This window comes from Actinia tenebrosa, unplaced genomic scaffold (genome assembly GCF_029948245.1).
Source record: "Actinia tenebrosa isolate PJP-AT-01 unplaced genomic scaffold, QUT_ActTen_1.0 PGA_scaffold4__44_contigs__length_22323623, whole genome shotgun sequence".
NCBI lineage: Eukaryota > Metazoa > Cnidaria > Anthozoa > Actiniaria > Actiniidae > Actinia > Actinia tenebrosa.
This window is the reverse complement of record NW_028292581.1, coordinates 5,153,222-5,176,089: the sequence shown is the minus strand read 5'-3', so window position 1 is coordinate 5,176,089 and position 22,868 is coordinate 5,153,222. Positions and strand designations below refer to the sequence as shown.

Sequence of the window (22,868 nt, the reverse complement as noted above, 5' to 3'; positions counted from 1 at the left end):
AGTACATATTGTAAAAGTAGACCCGAGAGGCAACTCCTGCATTCCTGTACACAAGAAGTTTTAGCGTGAACTGCACGCGACCTGCAACTTGACTAAGGTGCCGATGATTCCTAGCCAATGTGACAATCCATCGTACCCTGATTAGACTTAACTGTGATTACAAAAGTTTTGTAACAGGAGCCAGAGTCGTTGAATGCTACGCAGAAGCGGATCGATATAGAAGTGTACATGCTTCCTTCCCTTGTGAACCCAAGAACATTAATTAATATGTAAGCGCAGACTAATATTCAATTCAAATTGACTGATACAAAAATTTAGAATTTCGTTTCGTTTGGTCAGATTTCATATTCTTTATTAAACTGGTTGATTATGTTTAATTTACTGATATTTGCGCAGTTGTATCCAAAATGATTTAAACTGCCTTTCACTAAAACTGGTGTCAATGACAAGCCCCTTTGAAAAAACCTAGCCCCTAATACCTTGAGCCATCACAGGGAGCCCAATTTAATTTAGATCACAAAGGGAAACTGGTGAAAATTTTAAAAGGTCAAGATATATAGTGGTATCCATAACGCAAACGAGAGAGGGGAAAACGATCAAAATGCAATAAAATATACTTTCTCTTTTTACATTTCTTTTCTTTCTTTCTTTTTCTTTTTTCTTAAGTCTTTTATTTATTGTTGTGCGTGCCGCGTGTTTATCCGATTATTATTTTTTCCTCGTAAGGTGCGTATAGTGGACTAACATATACTAACTTATTATTTTTTCTAAATATCGCAACAGCATATGATATTTGACACTTGTTGTTCACAAATAATGCCGGGAAACTTGTACCCGGTGACTTCGTACCCGGTCAGTTCATTGCCCACCAGCACAGCAAGTCCAATGACGCCGGTTTGCAACCTTAGTTAAGTACTTTTCATTGTCGCACAATTAAAAATTAATTTGGGATGTCCTTCTTTATATAAAACACTATAAATCTACTGGTACCAGTTGATCACAAACAACAATTATAAACTGTTCACCATTAACAATGATTGCAAGAGTCCTACAGAGGTCATATGATCAGGCGAGAAGGACAATCGAAATGTGAAAACAAAATAGGTTATAATTAAAGCCTCATCTAAGCAGCATGATATTTGGATAAAACGTAACCATCCAAAGATGAATGCTTGGTCGCTGCGCTAAATATGTACATATCACCTGTCATCCGCGAATAACCGAATGTTAATCTTTTTTTAACGGAAACTCGATCGTCTCGAATCCAACTTAAAAAGTGGGATAAAAAGTATAGCTAGTCAGTTGATAAAAATCATTATATCGAAAGTAGTTAATATACGCCGATGATTTCCCAACTCAAGTGGTTTCCATGACTAAGACAAGATTCTTGACTTCGCGTTTCGTACCCCTGGGAACGTGATCTCCCACTGGGAAAAAAAGCAATACTTAACTTATGCATTCCCTTTTTATCCAGCACCATTTCCTTTCCTTTTCTTGTTTTGATAGTTTATACAGGGTTATGACCCTGCAATAAATGAATCTTCTAGAATATATACATCTATAATTTGAATATCATACTTCACTCATCTACATATGCAAATAACTTTTTTTGTGTGGCTTGATGAGATTATTGGCAGAAGTAGTAAGTAATTATAACTGCAGTCTCAACAAGCTATTGTCACGAAATTCCGTTTTCTTTTTTGAACAAAGCTATTTTGAAGACAATTGCAGCACCCAATATTGATCATTTGAACACTGAAGGGTGTAAGTTCATTTCTCAATGGGCAAAACTAAGATCCGTAGTATTTGGAACACCCCGTGCTTATATTCCCAGATGAGCTGAGCAGGCAAAATATAAATCTACGTTATTTTTAGCCAGCCGAGAAAACCTGGATTTGATTTACCGTACGTCACTAAAGCATTCATGATCAACTGGCGAATCAATATTTTTCGATATATTACAATAAAGCAGAAATAGCACTTATCCAATACGCAATTTATGCTAAAATAATTCACAGAAAAGAAAACCTCTCACATAAATGAAACATTATCCGGATCAAAGAGATGTCCAAAAATGGTGCTTTAGTCCCGAATGTTTACTTGTTGATATTTAGTTTTGGTGTGTTTTGATTGACAGGTTTCGGTAAAAGAAACAATCATTTTTTTCTGACGAGTGCAACGTTGCCAACATTCCGAACCAAGATGCATTGCGGCAAGGCGGTGTGATAATGGCCGACTGGGAGTTCAACGTGATGTGAAGATCTTGCCTCCGTTGAAAGAAAAATGGCCAAAAAATAGCACTTTTTCAAGTCATCACAACAAAATAGACTCACAAAGGAAAGGAAGGCCCTTTAGCAACACCAAGTTAGACTTTTCATTAAGAATTTTGGGCGAATGGAATCCGAACCGGCTTAAAATTTGGAAGGCGATGTAGTGAATAATTCCGATATAAGACTTGAACTGTACTCGATAAAGGCCTTTTATTCTTCTTCGGTTGGTAATTTCTACGTGGTATATAATGGGCGATAAAACGCAGCAACAGCAACCAGAGCCATCAGAATGTACCATAAAGGTATTCAGTCGTTTTCGACCCCAATCCGAAGCTGAAACAAGGGTTGGAGGAGAAATGATCGTCAAGTTCCCGACAACCGACACAGTGATACATTCGGTAAAGAATACGTCTAAAATACAACTAATTCTTTTAATGATTGTGGAAAATTCTCGGTCCTTAGCTGTCTCAAGACAGTTTACATCTCGTATTTTTTGTTCAGGGTCGTACATTTACGTTTGATCGAGTTTTCAAGCCAACCTCAACTCAAGAAAAAGTTTATATGGAAGCGGCGCAGGCGATCGTTCAAGGTAAGGTTTTACAATGAAATCGTTTTAGGAACTAAATTGAAAATCGTACTTCCTGTATTCTATGAAGCTATTGACGGATTCCATTGCATATATGTAAGTAATTTTGCCTAAGAAAGACAATTCTTAGGTTTAAACTGGGGATTCCAGAGACAGAAACTTTTGAGAGAGATTAACCTTATGTCAAGCCCAAAATTCCAAATTTTTCTTCTAGAAACGTTTTGATTCATTACTAGTTTTAGAATGAAATATTTCATAACTTGCTTTTTCGTTATTAAACTCAGCATCAAATGATCACCTTTCTTGATTTGAGTTCAAATTGAAATAATTTTTACTCCCATTTATTTGAATTTGTTTTCACATAATTATTACGATGCAGTTTCTTGTCTGGATTCTGGTCTGATATTATAAAATTCATATTCCTCTTATATCACTGGCCATGTCATCTTTACTCTTTAGTATGCTTAATTTGTTTATAATCCTGGCTCATTTTTGATGATATTCTGTAAAGTAAAGGCGGGATTGAAATAGACTTGGAATTCATAGTCCCTTGTACATTTTATTCCGTTTTCAAGAGAAGCGCTGTGTAGATATTACGTTGTTATTAACAGGTCGTGTATTCCTTGCTTTTTTTCGTTATAATTAATTCATTCGACTGTACCTCTAATTTAGTTACAGCTCTCTATTCTAGGATATTTTCGAGAAAATTATTAATATAGTAGGGCTGAAATGAAAAATAGAATTTTAAATATATTTACATTTCGTATGCTTACACGCTGAGCAAACAATAAGCAATTATTATGATGATGAGCACTATTGAAAACGTATGTGTCTCTTCGACTTCGACAAGATCCTTAAGATATTTCACTATCATCCTCCAAATTCCTGTTTCCACCTAGAAATTCTACACCCACACATCAAGTGCAGGATATTTAGTGTAGGATATTTTATCATATATGTAGGATAATACAGCTGAAGTCATTCATATCAGTACTTATACAAGCGCTTCCTGAGTCTCCAATTTTCAACAGTATGCAAAATGTTCCCAGATCTAGAACAATTTGAGGTTAACCAAAACTTTGAATTGGCATGACTATTTTAACCAAGATAGGGTATTGAATGTGTTTAATTTTTATTCAAGTCATGTATATGCTAAGTAATGGCTGCATGCAGGTACATTGTACGCAATCTAGATCCATCCAAATTCATACTCATTTGCAAGTTAACAAGGAAAAAAATTTACAGGCACATGGTCTTATTTGATGTTAATCGTATTGTGTGTTTGCTTAATTAAATCCATGGAATGCATTGGTGCTGAACAAATTTTTCAGACTCACCTCTGGTATATTATATATTTATGAAATCCTTAAAGGAAAGCAGTAATTTTGAAAATTATTTCCTATTCCATCAAAACAATAAATTTTTATTTTATTTTCTATATATCAGTAACCACATCTGTGGTTAATTCTTCTTACAATAATTCCTTTTGTTTTGTTATCATTTCGTGGACATTCTTTATGATGAATATAGCAAAATATAAAAATCTAGATACATGTATACCAGTACCTTGACTCAGGTAATATGGTATTCCTGTATTCAATTTTGGTTTTGTTTACACCTCAAAAATTCATTAAAGCTGAATTATGAATGATAACCTTCGATTATCAATCAGAATTATTTGAAAGTATTTCAAATGAACCAGGCTTTCTGCAAATTAGGTTTTATCTTTAATTATTATTGCAATTAATTACTTCTAGATATGTAGAGCATTTTATCGCATGATATATTAGAATAAATAAATGAATGAATGGATTTACATGATATATTATTATCTGTTAATAGCAACATTTAATAATTTTTGTACTTTCTAAAATATTATCGTATCTATTATCCCCCTCTTATAAAATGAAATGTTGTTGGTTGAGGATAAAGCATGAAACTTTAGAATCTATGACCTGTAATCTTTATTTAACTACATGATCTAGTGTTGAAGCTCATTGCAGAGAGAAAATGAACAATGATTGACATAATTTTATTTGACAAATATCAGTGACAAAATGATGGAATCCAAGAGTATGTTTATTAGGCAAATTTCCTATAAAACTACTAGTTTATCAGAACTTTCTCACAGAATTAAACTCAAAAGTTTATTTTCAAGTAGAAATCTTATCATCTTATTATCTTAATAAGGGTCATTTGCCTCACCATCTTGTTCTAGAGTGGTAAAATTACATTTGTCTGGAAAGGATGTGTCATTTGAGTATTAAACGTCTACTATCCAGTATGATCAGTGAGCCTTTCCTTACAGCTGTACGGGATACTCAGTTTTTAAGTTGTTATCAAGCTTTCAAATAGCGGAGCACACACTGATTCTAAAAATAGCTTAAAGATTCAGACAAACTTTGCATTCTATTTAACTGCTACAAGGATTATACGAACTGATTTTATTATTTTTACTAAAAGTTACAATAATAACCCATGTAAACTAAGATCAACTGCTATCGGCTGTGAAAATTATCTGCTGAAAGTAAACTTGTAAGTTTGTTTGTCCGAATTTCGACTTTGTCTTCGTTTTTATGACGTCACAGTTGCGCCGCGCTATTAAAAAAATGGTCTTCAGGTTTTTGGTTTTGATAATCTCAAAATTATTTTTATTAGGATATAAGAATTCCATCCTATTAGCTTTGTTCTTGATTTTGATCAAAAGTTAGAAATACAGTAGCTCTTATGGATTGAAAATTTTCAAGAATTTGGAACACCTACTGTAGTCTCACCCTTGAATACACTTTGTGCATTGGTATTAGAAGATTGTGAACATTTTGTTTTCTTTTCATGCTTGGCTTAGAAGTTATTGACTCAAAAATCTCATATTTGGTCTAGTTATTTGTTCTAGAAGGAATTGAACTTTTAAGTTTATCATAAGTTAATTTTCATGTTTGCACTTTGTTCTCAAGATACATCATTTCTGCTTTTTGTTGTTGTTGTTGTTGTTTTTTTTGTTTTTTTTTTTTGTTTGTTTGTTTGTTTTTTGTTCAGGTAAATTCAAATTCTGGTAGTTAACATACATGTGCTGCTCTAACAAATTATTTCATACATCGATATTTCTTGACATTTTTATGAACACAACTTTCAAAATCGTTTGGCTTATGCAAGTGAATATAGCGATAAGGTCAAGGTATTCAGAAATTTGACATTGTTTGATATAGGCATAAAACCAAGCATATGACACAAACTAATTAATGAACTAAGTGATTCACTAAAACTACACAAAAATGCCTTTGATTTGTTGGAAAATGACAGTTGCTAAGATGTATATCAAATGAGTAATCCCAACAATAGATATTGAATTTCACCATTGATCTTATCCAGGGATTTCCTTATTACTAGAAGCCAAGAAATGAAAAAAAGTTTTAGATTAGTCACTCCTCTGCACCTACATGCATCTAGTGTACTTTAAAATGAGCAGCACATATAGAGGATATGGCACAAAGATATGAAGTTTATCATCAAGGGATGAAAATATTTCACGAGTTAGCACAGAGAACGAGTGAAATATTTTTCAATGCAAGAAGATAAACTTCATATTCTCAAGCCAACAAACAAAAACTTGTTGAACACCTGTTAAAGTGAGAGAGAGAAAATTGAAAAAGACGTTATTAATATTTTAACGTGTGAGGATATGGCAAATATGTCACTAAGGGTCTGGATGTACTGTAATTTTGTATGAAAAATACAGTACAAGTAGCGTATTTCTAGTAAACACTAATATCTATGACTATAATTATGTTTACATACAGAATCTCTTTCTTATAATGAAAAAATGCTTTAAAAATTGTTATTATGAAAGTTTGTTTATTTATATATATATATATATATATAATTTGCTATCTTGAAAAATGGTATTGGCTTGTATAAGGAATATAATTTGTCCATGGTCTAAATTATGTCCAGTCCATAATCAGCAGGACAAAGGTCCCTTAAAGAAAGACTTCTTCTCTACACTACCCAGACAAATATAAACCAATAAACTCAGCCAATAGATACATGCAATGTCTATTCCAGCCTATTTTTATTTTTACTTTAATTTTGTAGTAAAGTGGGGATTGATGCCAATTGCATGAAGAAGAGAAAATTACTATTGTTTCATGTACATTGGTGGCCCTTAATTAGCCATTCTATATAAGTACCACTCACTCTAATACAACAGATGGTTTATCAACAAACTTCTGTCTGTTTACTGTGTACTTAAGAGCTGTCTGGAAACATACTTCAAAACTCCTGAAAAACCCTTTTTTGAATCAAAATATTTTCATAAAACTGAGAAAGTCCCTTTAGAAATTGAGCTGTATGTACATCTACTAGCTTGTTCTGCACAAATTATTTATTACATATACTGTAAATCTGAACTGCAATCAAAAATATTTTTCTGAATAAAGTAAGGCTGGATTATGTGGTAAAAACTAAATACATTTCAAACTTTTATATTCCAGATGTACTTAATGGATACAATGGAACAATCTTTGCTTATGGTCAAACATCTAGTGGCAAGACGCATACTATGGAGGTACAGTTATATGCTATTATAGAACTTTGAGACCAGGCTTTTTAAAAGTCTTAATTTGGATACAGTTTATCAGGGCTTGAAATAGAGGCTGGACATCAGACAATGTCAGGTCAGAACTGGGCCTTGTCCTGTCAAACCTTTGCATTGCTGGCCATTTTAGCGTGTAATGTTTAGCTAGAAATGAGGTTTGACCAAGCTAAAACTAATTTGGCCTGTGATCATGACCAGTGACTGATCAGCTGTTATTTTAAGCCCTAGATATATACGTACAATCATAATATTTCATGCTCCAAAAATTTAAAATTTTTTAAACATTTTATTCATGAATAATCTAGTTGTTTAAGTTATTGAAGATGGGACATTTAGTAATTTCAATATACCCCCTACCCCAGTAGTAGCTCAGTGCCTGGGTGCCTCAGTGTCAAACGTCCTAATCCCTATTCTAGAGCCTAACATTAAATACTTAATGTACATGCAGCAACACATATTTCTCATTGCAAACAAAAGGATGAGAAAGCAAACACTTGAGGATAATAATTGTCAAAGCATTTATTGTCGTAAAGTCTCTTCTACATCTTAGAATTTATTAAAATCTTAAAATTTTTGCCTCTTTGCAGGGAGTCATTGGCGATCAGCGACATCAGGGTATCATACCAAGAATTGTGCAGGATATATTTAACCATATTTACAACATGGATGAAAACCTAGAATTCCACATCAAGGTTTGTTTCATTTGATCTAGAGTGTTGCATGCAATAGATTATGTACTTTTCCAAAGAAGAAATTTATGGAAGTTGATTTGAAGAAAGAATAAATATTTTCCATTCAAATCTGCCAGAGACAGCACTCGTTTTAACTGTGAAAAGTCACCTGTGCACTACAGAACATACAGTACTTCAATGTACAACATTGAATTTAAAAAAATCCATGGAAGTACAGAGTTGTATATTTTTTTCTATATTATTGTTTAATTTTGCTGTTGTCTTTTTCTGACATTTCATATCTCATTTTTTAGGTTTCTTATTATGAAATTTATTTGGATAAAATCAGAGATCTTTTGGATGGTAAGATTTTTGTGTTATGATGTACAGTCTGTAAAGTAATATTTCATTGCTCATATAATATATGACTGGATAATAAAATGTTTATCAGATCATGTATCTATGTATCATTATCAAGACTTGAACTCAGGTTGTATTGGTGAGAAGCCACCCATTAGTTGGGCACGCCACCCTTGCTTCCCTATAAATACAGATACATCCGATAAACATTTTATTACCCAGTTATAAAAATCTTGGCATCATATATGTTATTGTACAGGTAGTTTTTTTATAAGCATTGAATGCAATTACTTATGCTGACTACCATTTTTTTTTTTACAATTTTTAGTCACCAAGACCAACCTTGCAGTTCATGAGGACAAAAACAGGGTACCTTTTGTAAAGGTAAAAAAACTTTACAGCAGACTCGTGAAATAACACTACATATTAGCAGCTGTATGTGTATTTATAGGCAATAGTATTAGCAGCAACATCAATAAAATGACATTAATCAGTAACCCAAGACTGAGCACTAGTATCTAGGAGGGGTGCTTTTGAACCCACCACACCCTTATCAGCCAATTTTTGAAAAGAGATAACTAGCTAAAAACTAGTGTGAGCGGTGTCGGTGTTTCTAATGAAACAGTAATGATAAAAAGGTAAATTATACACCGTGAAAATATGAAAAAAACTGACATTTCGGACGCTAGTCCTTGGTCGGAGTAAAAGAAATGTCAGTAAGTTTTTTCGTCTTTTCACGGTGTATAGTTTACCTTTTTATCATTAATTTTTTTAAAGTTAAATTCAGTTGTTGAAGAAACAGAAATCACTGCTTCATACAAACAATTCTTTAGTATCCTGTCAGTATTTGAAATTATTGTTTTATCCCCTGATTCTTACTTGGTGTGATTCATTTATCACTTAAAACCAGGGTGCCACCGAGAGGTTCGTGTCCAGCCCTGAGGAAGTGATGGAAATCATAGATGAAGGCAAAGCCAATCGACACGTTGCTGTGACAAGTAAGCATTGCTTTGTTTTTAGTTATTCTCGGTTTATCTTATAGTCCTAGAGTAGTCTGTTTACAAATGTTATACAAATGTCACCTTTTTGTTAACCAGTTACTGTTGATATGTTTGAACAAACAATTGTTGCTTATAGTAATGGTGTATGTAGGAAAGCTCTTTAGGCATGATAGTATGCCGACACAATTTATGCTAAGTTTCTAATTTTCTTGGGTACTTAGGAATATACATGTATATTATCTTGTTTTCAGATATGAATGAGCATAGCTCTCGAAGTCACAGCATATTTTTACTGCATATCAAGCAAGAAAATGTTGAAACAAATAAGAAGCTGAGTGGCAAACTGTATTTAGTTGATCTTGCTGGTTCTGAGAAGGTATGACAAATTAATGGTTACATTACCAGTAATCACTTTTTCCTTACAGAGGGCAAAAATGTAAAGTTTTTCTTTCTTTTTTTTTTATTTTTTTTATTTCATGATACAAGGTCCTAAACCTTTAAAACAATCTCTTATGCATTAAAAAATCAAGATTCTTCATGGAAAAAAGTTGGAACGTGAATTCATGAAGCGTTCTAAATTTGATTTTTTATTGTGTAAAAGATTATCCCAAAGATTAAGAAACAGAAAAGAAAATATCAGGGTTTTTTTAAAGTTGAAAATGAGGTCAAGTAGCTACAGTATAGGAGGAGTTCCTCAAATCTAGAGATAACTTATCTGCAGAGTTTTACAGTATAACATGTAATGACTATTTGTGTTGCAAGTCTATTACTGTGTAGCTTACTTCCTTGTCCTCCTACAAGTTTGACATTCCATGAAATGATGTTAGCTCCCAACTAGAACCAACCTTAACTCAAAACCTTCCATTAATCCCAAACGTTTTGAATATTAATATTTTCTTCATTTTACAGGTTAGCAAAACCCATGCAGAAGGAGCTGTACTTGATGAAGCAAAGAATATTAACAAATCATTGTCAGCTCTAGGCAATGTAATATCTGCACTGGCAGAAGGAACGGTAAGTCAAAAATGTCTTTTAATGCTATCTTTTTTAATGCTATCTTGTTAGTAATTATATAAGGTGTTGACAAAGTTTTATTTACCAAATATTTACCATCATAAGCATTCTCTCAGTTTTCAGTCAATTCGCCCACAGACCAACTCGCCCACGCCAATTCGCCCACATATAAAATCATCGATCATGCGTCAGGCGTCCTTCGACAGATAATACAGATATATAAAACTTTGTGTTATAAGAATTATTAATGTCAAGTAAACTTAATAGTGATAAAAAAGTCTTGAAGTAATTCATCTGAGGTTTAAAAAGGCTAAAGTGACATTTGCATTGGTTTATGAGTTGTTTCAATTGTTAGCAAGTTAGTGTAGGCAAGTCTGTTATGGCGTATAAAAAGTTCGCTTTTTATATGGTAACAAATTTCTTAAAAAGATTCTAAATGTGAGCGAATTGGTGTGGGCGAGTTGGCAAACGCATGATCAATGATTTTATATGTGGGCGAGTTGGTCCGTGGGCGAATTGACTGGTTACCATTCTCTCTTGAACAGGGATAGCATTAACACAGAAATCAAGCACTTTTGTGCAAAACAGGACCAACAAATACATTTTTAACTTTTGGATGTGCCCCATCACTTCACATTTGTTGGCAAGGGTTCCCTAATAAATTGATTGGCATCCAAAACTGAATAGTTGAGACCCACATTTGAGTGCTCAATTATATGGTTCCCAGGAACTAGATTGAAAATCCTAGCTACAAGTGGCTGGCACAATATCTGTATTAGTAAGAAAGGTTTTTCTACCACCATGTGATGGCAGCTGTGTTAGATGGCAGGGACAATAATATTTATAATATTGATGAAATGCATGTAATTAATTTATTATTAATTTTGTCACTAGCCGAAAGGAACACAAGGGAAAAAACATCAGAGTTTCTATCAGGGACATTTTCCCCCCATATTTCCAAACATTTTACTAGAGAGAGATTAAATTCCCCAGAGTAAAGGAATGTTATTGTTCTGCAACCTAGCATGGCCACTGGCATGCGATTGTGCAAAATCTCCATAGCATGCAGCAGTATATCTCATTTAAACAATATTTGATTTGTGGTTTCTTTTTCAATTTCCCTTTACAGAAAAGTCATGTTCCATATCGTGATAGTAAAATGACAAGAATATTACAAGAAAGTTTAGGTAACAATATTAATTATTTCTTATGGCTGTGATTTTCAATATTCTGCGGACTCAGACATTTCAATGGCTTGTTGTGATTGGTTTTTTACTGCCGCCAGTCAAGAATGTACAGTGTAGAAGGTACTGACTGATTGTTTTTGATTGACAGCAGCCAAAAATCAAATGTGCAGCTTGTAACTGGCGAGTCCACAGAATATCAAAAATCTCAGTCAATAAATATAGAGTGATGGGGAGATCATGAAAAGGTCTTACATGTAGCTTTACCAAATTTTACCATTAATATGCTTTCTTGGGGGGGGGGGGGGGGGCTGTGCTATATACTTTCTTAGAAACATGTCATGAAGAGTCTAATAGACTAAGAGTCTAAGAAACTAATAGACTTCTACTTCATTTAGGTGGAAATGCACGGACAACGATTATTATATGTTGCTCTCCATCTTCATTCAATGATGCTGAAACGAGATCTACCCTAATGTTTGGTCAAAGGTATAACATATGTATTGAAAGAAATGCAAAAGCAGGAATAAGAACCTGACCAAAGCCAAAGATAGTTGCAGGTAGCAAGAGACCATGTCACACAAGATTTCGGTTGCAATTTCTCTTGCAAATATATGTTGCAAGTTGCACACGTAATTTGAATGAGCAGCAAATTCTTGCTTTCTGACTGGCTAATGCACTCATTGTATAAAGAGACAAGGTTGCACTCCATGTAACACATTTTTATGCCAAAAGAAGCCAAATAATTTTTTTTCGAGCGGAGCCCTTCCATTTCCCGTGGGGACCCTGAAAAACTTCTGGCCTGTACTGTACAAGTTGCAACACTAAAGTTAATTACTAAATTTTCTGCAGAGCCAAAACAATTAAGAATGTTGTGGTGGTTAATGAAGAGCTTACGGCAGAGGAATGGAAGCAACGTTATGAAAAAGAAAAGGACAAGAATGCCAAACTGAGATCAATATTGCAGAAATATGACTTAGAATTAAATAGATGGAGAGGAGGTAAGTAAATGTCATGTTCTTTTAGTTTTGTTTCTTTCACTGCCCCTGTACAACAGCAGGATCCATGAAGTGTTGAGCACTTTATTCTGTTAAAAAAATCATAGAGCTAAAATAACAGCCCATCAGTCTTCAGTCATGATCACTGGTCAACTTAGTTTTACAGTAGTTCAGTCATACTGTACTTCATTTCTGGCTCAACCTTATTCATGGTCAAGATGACTGATTAGAAAAAGATTTTACCTACAATAAATGTAACTAGCTCCAGTTCTAACTTGACATTGTCTGAGACTGACAGACGGACTGTTATTTTTAGCCCTTGTACAGTACTCCACTCAGCACTTCCCTGTTTGACTGCATGGTCCACCAAGTCTTCCTTCATTGTGTTCAAAGAATCTAACATTCTGAAATCTTCTTCCAGGTGAAAGTGTCCCATTAGATGAACAAGCCACCAAAGGCAGTGACAACAGAAAGAGTGATGTCATTGACATGCAGCAGCTGAATATTCCGGCAAATCAAGAGCCAGGCCAAGTCAGTATGTCAAGTGCAGAAAAGAAGAAGTTAGAGAAAAATATGTCCAAACTGTATTTCCAACTGGATGAAAAGGTATGTACTCTGTATATCATTACTTGATGCAGACAATCAAAATGTCAAAATACAGTTCTCTAGTTAGGATGACACACTTTTAACAATGTGTTCATTGCCATGCACTGATTGAGACAACAGTTGCAACAGGGAAATCGGGCAATACACTACCATGAATAACAAAGAAGGTAACAAATAAATTATTTGATTGTAGTCTGTGGCCCAATTTCCCATGATTGTTGTCTCGATCAGAAAATAGAACTGTTTTCCCATTTCAGACCATGTGTATTTCCCTAGACTATTATTTCTTTGTTTAGAGGTTGCACATAAGAAGACACATGAATGATTATTATAGAATACAACTCAGACAAAGAATCTTATTCTCAAGAGAGTGACATGCAGTCTGAAATGGCCAAAACATTACATGTATATGCCCAAGTGGGTTTGGTCCAACATCATATGGTGCTTGGGAACTCTTGTCCTTCTTCCTTTCCTATCCCTTTTGTTTCCTTTCAATATTCTATTTTTCCCTCTTGGACATAAACAGGAGTCTTTAAGAAATCATGATAGCTCATCAGTGCTAACCAGATTTGAAGACTTGAAAAGTGGGTTTGGTCCATCATAATATGGTGCTTGGGAAGTCTTGTCCTCCTTCCTTTCCTATCGCTTTTGTTTCCTATCAATATTCTATTTTTCCCTCTTGGAAATTAACATGAGTCTGTTCGAAATCATGACTGGATAGCTCATCAGTGCTAACCAGATTTGAAGACTTGAAAAATGTTATCATTAGAAATCTTGATGCAGATGTTAATTTCTCTTTGTAGGAGGGGAGGGGGGCAGGTAAAAGTAAATTTAAAGGAAAAATAAAAAAGGGCGAGGCTCATCAAGTGCCTGTGTACCCGCCCAGGGGCATAGCATGTCGGTGGTTAAAGAGGGGATAGTGTACCATATTCCTGCCAATAGACATGCATATGGGTTTCATCTTTAGGTTTAATAAAACTCATCCCAGCGTGCCATTTCACCCCCTTCCTACTTTAATACTAATCCCTCTAAAACAAAAAATAGCAGCAGCATTTCCAGGCATTAATTGCTAGTGTTTTTATTTTTAAAGGATGATGAGATTCAAGCACATTCCCAAACTATCAACCAACTAAAGGAACAACTAGCTGAACAAGAAGAGGTAGGATGATAACAAGCTGCATGCTACCAACTGAAACATGTTGCTTTTAAGTCATGAAATATGTATGCTATATACAACAAATTATTATTTTATTTCTTTATTTTTTTATTTTATTTTTTTTTTATTTCTTTATATATTTCTTTATTTATTTTTTTATTTATTTAACTTTCAATGAGTAAACTTAATAACAATAATACAAAACAATTGAGTTGGGCAAGCTCCAACTAGGTGAAAGCCTATGAAAAATAATACTAATAAATAGTAATGAAAAATTATAGAAAATTTAAGCTAAATATATGAAATAGATCTCAAAATTACTTTTAATGCATTATTTTCTTGTTAGGCTTTGAAAGCAGCCCGCCAGGATAATGAAAAGGTCCAATCCCAAGTAACATCAATTCAGAAGGAGAGCGAGACATCCAAGACAGAGGTTAAGGAAGTTTTGCAGGCACTTGAGGAACTAGCTGTCAACTATGATCAAAAGCTACAAGAAGTTGAAGAAAAGAATAAAGAGAATGAAAGATTAAATGAAGAAGTTACCTTGAAACATGTAAGTATTTATAGGATATATTTTCTTATTCTGTCTTAAATTTGTCTCCTTTGCCTTCACTCTTTAGGGCTTAAAATAACAACCAATCAGTTGCCGGCCAAATTAGTTTTAGCTTAGTCATAATTCATTTCTGGTTCAACATTACTAGTCAAAGTGACCAGCAAGGCAAAGATTTGACTGGACAAGTCCCAGTTCTGTCCAGACATTGTCCAATGCCAGGCCTTTGTTTTAAGCCTTGACCTTTTGTTTCCTCTTTCCTTTCCTCTTTCCTTCCTTTCCTCCTCTTTTCCTCCCTCCTTTCTTTGCTTTCCCTCCCTCAGAGACAAAATCATTGTAATTACATTACATGAATTTTTCCTGGAACCTGACTCTAAAGCAAAAATTTCTTTATTCATTCCCCTCAATCATTTATTACATGTCATTATCGTGGTCATTCTTTCATTCGTAGCTATCTATTTATTTATCGCCTGTTATGCAATACAACGAACAAAATATCAATTTGCTTAATTTTTTTTAAGTGTGTGTTTGCTTCATTATTTTTTTCAGACCCAGCTAACTAAAGCCTCCAAAGAACTAGAAGAGACTCGTGAATCATCAGCCATCCTGAGGAAACGCTTGGCCGAGATGATGAACAATCTCATGACAGATCTAGGAGAAGTTGGTACTGCTGCTGGAGGTAATGCTTCAGAACTCAAGAAACCAAACATCAGCTGCAGTGGGAAACTTGATGATGACTTTACTGTAGCAAGAATCTATGTGAGCAAGATAAAATCTGAAGTCAAGTCTCTTGCAAGTGTAAGTGTAATTGATCATGTCATTAAGGGAAATCAGACCATTATTATTTTGAAGTGGGGTCACCTAGGTGAAAATGTAGTACACCCCTCCCCTTTTTTTGCACAACCTCTCCCCCCCCCCTCCCCCCCCCTCCCCCCCACACACACACCTTCAAACTAATGCCTGGTCCCTAACTTTCCATTGATCTAAAGTATTTTCACACAACTTGATACTGCACACAACATTCAGTGTAACAGTAAAATCACCAACTCTTTTGAAGTAACAAAACACAGAGCTTGTTGCCTATTTTACTCCCCCTTCTCCTCCTCCAATGCAACCCCCTTCCCAATCGAATTAAACATCACATTTGAATACAGCATAAAAGAGATACTGTTTTATCAACCAATAACATATCACAAACAACTATGTTTACCCAATCATGATGATCTGTCACACAACAGCGCTAATCATACACAAATAGAAGACGTGGAAGAAAAATAAAATAAAAAAACAACCAAAGTTAAAATAAAAACTAAAGTTTTGAAATTTGAAATTTTCCAGAGACACAGCAGCATGGAGACCTCAGAGAAAGGACTGAAAGAACAGCTGGACAGTCATGAATCTAATGTGCAGAAATATCAGCTCATTATCTCCCAGGTAAATACAGCTATTAATGCTATGAGAATGTAGACGGCAAAAATAAGGGTCTCTGACTTGAAAACTAAATCCATACTCCTTGTCCAATATGCGATTTCTGAGATACCAAACATCATGCGTTGTGGTCTAGTCTGGTGGTCTACCCAACCTAGACCAGAATGCATCCTGTTCATAAAACTCAGGAAAATCCTACACATATGGGACTGAGAGAAGTAGCATGGGCATGGTCTTACTCATGTGGCAGCCGTGTTTATTTATTCTCAAGCACTTGAATGTGAGGCTATGTGCAGAGAAGTCTATTTTTCAGTCAGCATGGGTGCTGCATAAGTAAAACCTCGTGCATCATGGGAAATCTTGGGGAAAGACAGATAGATTGGGTTACTTACCAACAATTATCCATTGTTGGTTTGTTAGCATGAAGCAAAGATGCAGTCTATGGGTATCTCTCTAAAAGAGATGGAATCAAAGAAACGTATCTTAGAGGAAGCTGTGGATGCTCTAAATGAAGACATGGCAAAATTAAAGGCTGAAGGTGAGCTTGCTACTTTATACCCTACTGTAGATTACGGTGCTTTTGGTATTGCTTATGTCACCTGAATAAGGTTGATAAATTCCTGTGTTTCATGTCTTCCATCTGACGTCCCGCTTCTAGAGTCACAGATGCATGAAAGGTGCTCTAAGTCTTTGAAAAAAGTAAACTGTAAGAACAAACACTAGAGCAGATTTGTCACGTGTGAAAACTCATGACACAAGGCACTGTAACGAAAAGGAAATGATGACACTTGTGGAACCAGACATATCATGCATGCGACATAAATGATCCATTGATTTAGAACACCACGGTAGTAAGCCGTTAGTTCATCAACACGTAATCAGTAATAGCGTAGATACCTCTTTAATCACTCAATCAATATTTATTTCAAACCATCAGAATATTGTAAAATATTTACAAAATATACAAATATTTACCTCTGGCATGATGTCCAAGACAGAAATCCCGCTTGACCTTAACTCACAACCCATGATACGAAAATAATGAAATAAATATCTTTGTATAATAATAAATATCTTTTAATAAATCTTTATTTGTTTCGCTACTGTTGGAATGAGAATAATGCTCGTTTGGACCAACGTTCTTATTTACATGGTGTATGTTTTTCTTCAGCTCAAATGAACGCATTAGCTTTACAAGACAAGGAACAAGAGCATGAGGGAATGCTTCAAGATGCCACACGTATGGCGGTAAGTAGGCCCAGAACACCTTATTTACCACAAACATATCTTACTACCTCCCCTATCCACCATTACTCTTCATATTCCCTTCAGTTCTCTTTATATGACACTCTAAGCCAACTGTGGGTCTTTCTTGCAAGATGTATTGTATTATTGGTTAGGGGTTTTGTATTGCAGGGTATTGTTTAGTTCCAAAGTCATTGTATTCGGCATTTTGATGACTCCAAGAAAGAGGCAAAACTCTTAATGCCCCCTTCTTACACTGATGTGTGAGCCTTCATGCCCCTCCCTCCTCCATATCCAACTACTTATGCCTCGCCCCTACTCTCCTTCCTCTCCTCATAGCTGGCATCCTCTAATCCTCTTCATATATAAATAGCCGCTTTAGAATTCCCCATTCCTTCGCATTAATGTCCCCTTAGGAAAATACGTTCTTTTGGCTGATTCCGAATGGCTGCAATTGAATGATCCGCAGATCCGCTTATCCTTACAAGTGATGTAGAAAGATCCGCTGATTGGCTTAACCCTGCATTTGTTACACATGAGTGCCGTTGATTGGCGTATTTATACACGTGATGTAGAATCGATCCGCTGATTGGCTTATCCCGTATTGCTAATCTGATCGATACTAAAATTCGCGGATTTGATTGGCTAATTCTTCCGCACTTAGCGGAATGAATGAAACCACTTGGTTAAAGTATACTCTTAAAAACGAACTCTTCCTTTAGATACCAATCGTAAAAGTTCTCTTGACGTACAAACGCGCCTTTTGAGAGATTTTGTCGGAAAGGAGTTAAGCCTATACATCTATTATCAACTAAAAGCAATATTAAAAGGGCACCCATATTTTAAGTAAAGTGCCCCGTCGCAATACACCCAACGACTTCAATAGAAGCGGCTTTTGACTTTTAAAACCTAATCCCAAACGTGTTGACTCACTAGGAAAAAATAAGGATGATGCCATATTAGTTTTTAGTATTTTTACACAAGTGAATATAATGAATCCGGCGCGCCAGTCATTGGTCACAATTAATGTCTTGTGCTGCTATATTACTGTTATATTAGTGCAGTTTTCGTATGACTGTGAAAAGTTCACGGCACGAACACGGTCGTGACACAGCAAGGGATACGCCAGACAAATCACATTGCACGAGAATTTACTCTCCATCCAATCAAATACCCGGAACACGGCATAAACACGGCGCGGACACGGTCACGCCAAGATCACAGCACTTTTAGACCAATCATATTTGCGGGTGAAAAAAATCAGCCAATTAAAATTCTATAAAGTATCACGGTCACGCTTACGACACTGAGCTTTTCACAGTCATACGAAAACTTAGCCTGCGTCACATCCGGAATTTTCTGCACTATGCTGAATATAACCGCGCACCTGCACGCTCGCTTGTCGATTTGTGCTGCTTGCAGAAATAGATAGATAGAATTTGGGAAAAAAAACTCTTTCTCCGTTATTTATTAAATTCGCTTTTGCTAAAAATACTAAAACAATTATCGGGCTCAGTAAATATATTCCCCGATATTAACTTCTCCTTTGGCGAATAAAATGAAATCGCCATAAATATCGCAAAGAGGTCCTGTCTATAGAAAATATGCACTAATATTTTCTGCACGATTTCAGTTTTTTTTTTCTTTTTTTTTTTTTTTTTTTTTCATTTATTCACTTAGTTTTTGAAAAAGAAAAAAAAAAGAAAATAATAAATGCGATCGAGTCTTGACTCCTTTGCTTTCATTATATAGAAAGAAAAATTGCTGTGACAACTTTTCAGTCGATATATGTTTCTATGTTTTATTTTTTGAGAGACAAGGAATAAAAATTTAAGGTTATTTATTTTTTTATCTTTTGAAAGACATGGAAAAGAAAAGAACAAAATATAAATCTTATGCACTTGAGTCTGGTCGAAAGTCATAGCGCCCTTTACCGACCTAATTGCAAGTCTTAGTATAATATTTTCTTCCGTCATTCGGTTAAAAAGAAAAAACTGTTTTTGTCATTTAGCCCGTGCTGCTCGTAAAGTACCCTCATTAAACAGTTGAATTGCATTTGTGTTATTTTTCCTTCTTGACGATCGAGTGTTTGATCTTTAATGTTATCTCCGCCTCAAAAACACATGGTAATGTTACATGAACGGAGTCTGGCATTTGTTTTGTTTTGTCCTTTTGTTCTATGCGCTTCCCCTCTCTTTTTCTTTCCCTTTCTTTCGCTATCAATTCTATTAATCTTCCCTTTCTTTTCCTTTCCTTTTACTTTCCATTTTTTCTTTTTTTCTTTTTTTCTTTCGTGCTCAAAAGTAAGCTAACTTTCCCATAATTGCGCCTGCGCTTGCTCATCAGTCAAACATTAGCAAACCATCAACACTGTGGACCAACTCGCTTCTTATTCCAAATACAACCAATGTGTTTTCCGCTTCTAGAAAATAAATATTTGTAATAGAGAACTACTTTAAGACTGACTTAGTGAGCCAAATCAAAAGATTTTTAGTGTTTTCTCAAGTAGTGTTTTCGTTAACTGGTCTCCAATTACTAGAACATTTCAAAGCTCATCAGAATTGTAAATTTATTGCCCAGTATAGTTTGTGTCCAACGAGATAATTGCAAAAATCTTTCGTCTCGCACTTGATGAATTCAAACAGTTCCAAAAGACAAGCCAACCGCAGGGAAATTACCGTCCAAGATTCGCAAACATTTGGTTATATCAATTTCCATTCGGAAACAGGACTAGAAAAATCATTCCTTATCGCAAAGAAATCCAGACGAAATTGCATTAGAAAATGGCGGGCAGTCGTAAGTTGTCGCTGCTTGAGGTGATCGATTCTCTAACCGATGTTATTGCACAAGTTCTCGTCAATTCAACACCAAGGGTTGGTTGATGCCTATTACTTCTACTATCATTCTCCAATTGTACATTTTATTGAGAAATGCAGAGTTGTTTGAATTCAAAAGCTCTTTAGAAACCCCATCTCATTTCACTATCATGATTATTTTTCAAACTCAAGTCAAACCTTTCCAGAACACCCCGAAGAATAGATTATAGATTATTGCTCTCAAGGATTTGACTGGCAAATCCAAATCAAGCACCTTTAACTCAGTACAATTCGGATTATTGGATCAAAAGTCTACAGTATTTTGCCCTCGACTGTCCAGCTTCTAGTTTTTGTTAATATGTATTTTAACAAACATCCTGGTGTCCTGACGATTGGTCAGGTGTTTTGTGTCAACATTTTGAGAGCATTTTTTAATAGCTTTCTTGGATTTTTCTCGCGCTGTCTTTCTTTACCTGCGTTTTTTTATTTGCATTCAGAATGATCAAAATTTCAGTAAAGCGCTTTGCAAAACGGCTATTTTTTTTTTTTTTTATGGGTTTCCTTTTTGTCGTTCAGTTTTAATCACCTATAAGCGATGTCAGTAATTTGGATTCAATGGATCTGGGGTCTTTTAATTTTTTTACATAATTTTTTTAACATAAATTTACTTATTTTTTCTTTACAAAGTTCATTCCTCTTTACGTGGTTCCTATTTAGAGAGATCTTTTATGCGGGCTAAACTTCATCCATTTCGATTTCATGAAAATATTGAAAGAAGGCGATACTCTTAATGAAAAAACCTTCAATTTTTCATTTCCTTTGTTTGACATGATTCATCGCGATTTTTTTTTTCTTAATATGTTATTCCCTTGTGAGAATATCAAGAACATGGTGCTGATTTATTGCTTCGAACGTGTGACATTTGAGTCTGGTAGTGGTAGTGTATACCGCTATAATACAAATGGCCTTTCAGAGCAAATTAACCGCCCCTCACAGCATGTTATTCATTCATAGTGCATAAATTTGGATAAGAGTTTTACTCTAAAGCTTTTGTTGTATACACAGAGGAGACACAACACATTTGTAACCATAATATATCATCAACGCATGATTTTACTAGTTTATCTAAGCTTTATGACTGGATGAATGTAGTATGATTTGTTGACTTCCTCGCTTTTTGGGGGGAGGGGGAAGGGGGAGAGGGTTAGGGCATGAGGGGTTAATATTTTCGTCCATCCGTACAATAAAAATAAACGTTTCTAAGTTTTTTTTCCCTATCCCAGTCTCGATCCCCTTCCCTCACACACACACATATTTGCATAGAATGTTTTGTATCGCTGTCTTTGTTCTGATTGTTCGCTTCTTTTTTGTATTGATGTGTAGATCATTTCCAACGTTTTCTTTTAGTTTCAGCGATACTTTGATATTTAGTTATATCAGTGCTATGGTTCACTATATATTTATACTTCTTTATCCTTATGTTAAGACTGCCTTGGAAAAACAGATGGAGTCTCATCGGGATGCTCACCAGAAACAGATAGCGAGCCTGAGAGATGAGATTGAATCACAGAATACCCATATCATCCAACTGAAAGAGTAAGTCACTTAATACAGGCGTTGCACCATCACATAAGAAAGAACCACCACTTTCCCAAGAGCAAAGGGATTTCATTGTTTTGCCATCCAACCACAAACAGCCAAGCAACACGTGGGCGTGGGCCCGTGAAGGTGCAAAATCTCAATACGGGATGTGGTAGCCTTGTGCAGTCACAGCTGCATGCCACTCATGTATAGAGGTTTTGCACCGTCACGTGGCGGCAGCCATGTTAGATGGCAGATGAACAATACAATCTTTTTAAATAAGAAAGAATTCAATTCCATCTGCCATAATACCACAGGGAGCCCAAGCTGTATTACGGGCGTGGGCACGTGATGGTGCAAAACCTCTATTGCATCTATGCGTGTATAGATTGTAAGCCATGAATAGCGGGCCAGTGTACATGAGGCTGGGGCGATCCTAGGCTATCCATGTCTTTTTGACCTTTACCAAGGGATGCCTCAGGGCCACCCTACATATATAGCTAAACTGTATAACTGTGAAAGATCACGGTCACAGTGCGCAACTTCACTGCTTGTCCAATCAGAATGCTTGGATACCTAACCGTGAGATTATCGTGAAAATAGAAAAAATATTCATCAAATGAATGCTATCATTATATGTTTATTCTTTTTCTTTTTTTTTTTTTTTTTCTTCGCAGGCTCAACCAGAAGAAGGACTTGCAAACAGATCAGTTAATGGTAGAATTCCTCTTTCATTCATACTTCTATTTTCCATCTCATTTCCTTATCCCATATCCACCCACATTTGAATTTAACATTGCAAGAAAAT

At 35.2% G+C, this 22,868-nt stretch overlaps 1 protein-coding gene across 3 annotated transcripts in view; it reads left to right on the top strand.

Moving 5' to 3' along the window:
* Positions 1 to 2,205: 2,205 nt before the first annotated feature.
* LOC116298351 (kinesin heavy chain) overlaps positions 2,206 to 22,868 on the top strand; it is a 31,650-nt gene continuing 10,987 nt past the window's right edge. For all 3 annotated transcript variants that reach the window (XM_089037270.1, XM_089037269.1, XM_089037271.1), the window contains exons 1-21: positions 2,206 to 2,668; positions 2,772 to 2,859; positions 7,347 to 7,420; positions 8,038 to 8,142; positions 8,436 to 8,484; positions 8,810 to 8,865; positions 9,392 to 9,479; positions 9,734 to 9,858; positions 10,392 to 10,496; positions 11,626 to 11,683; positions 12,079 to 12,169; positions 12,533 to 12,681; positions 13,100 to 13,284; positions 14,375 to 14,443; positions 14,787 to 14,993; positions 15,540 to 15,788; positions 16,329 to 16,424; positions 16,839 to 16,956; positions 17,590 to 17,666; positions 21,966 to 22,075; positions 22,738 to 22,777. In XM_089037270.1, coding sequence (XP_088893396.1) covers positions 2,519 to 2,668; positions 2,772 to 2,859; positions 7,347 to 7,420; positions 8,038 to 8,142; positions 8,436 to 8,484; positions 8,810 to 8,865; positions 9,392 to 9,479; positions 9,734 to 9,858; positions 10,392 to 10,496; positions 11,626 to 11,683; positions 12,079 to 12,169; positions 12,533 to 12,681; positions 13,100 to 13,284; positions 14,375 to 14,443; positions 14,787 to 14,993; positions 15,540 to 15,788; positions 16,329 to 16,424; positions 16,839 to 16,956; positions 17,590 to 17,666; positions 21,966 to 22,075; positions 22,738 to 22,777 — 2,289 coding nt within the window. In that variant the 5' untranslated portion in view covers positions 2,206 to 2,518. The remainder of the gene's footprint in view (positions 2,669 to 2,771; positions 2,860 to 7,346; positions 7,421 to 8,037; positions 8,143 to 8,435; positions 8,485 to 8,809; positions 8,866 to 9,391; positions 9,480 to 9,733; positions 9,859 to 10,391; positions 10,497 to 11,625; positions 11,684 to 12,078; positions 12,170 to 12,532; positions 12,682 to 13,099; positions 13,285 to 14,374; positions 14,444 to 14,786; positions 14,994 to 15,539; positions 15,789 to 16,328; positions 16,425 to 16,838; positions 16,957 to 17,589; positions 17,667 to 21,965; positions 22,076 to 22,737; positions 22,778 to 22,868) is intronic.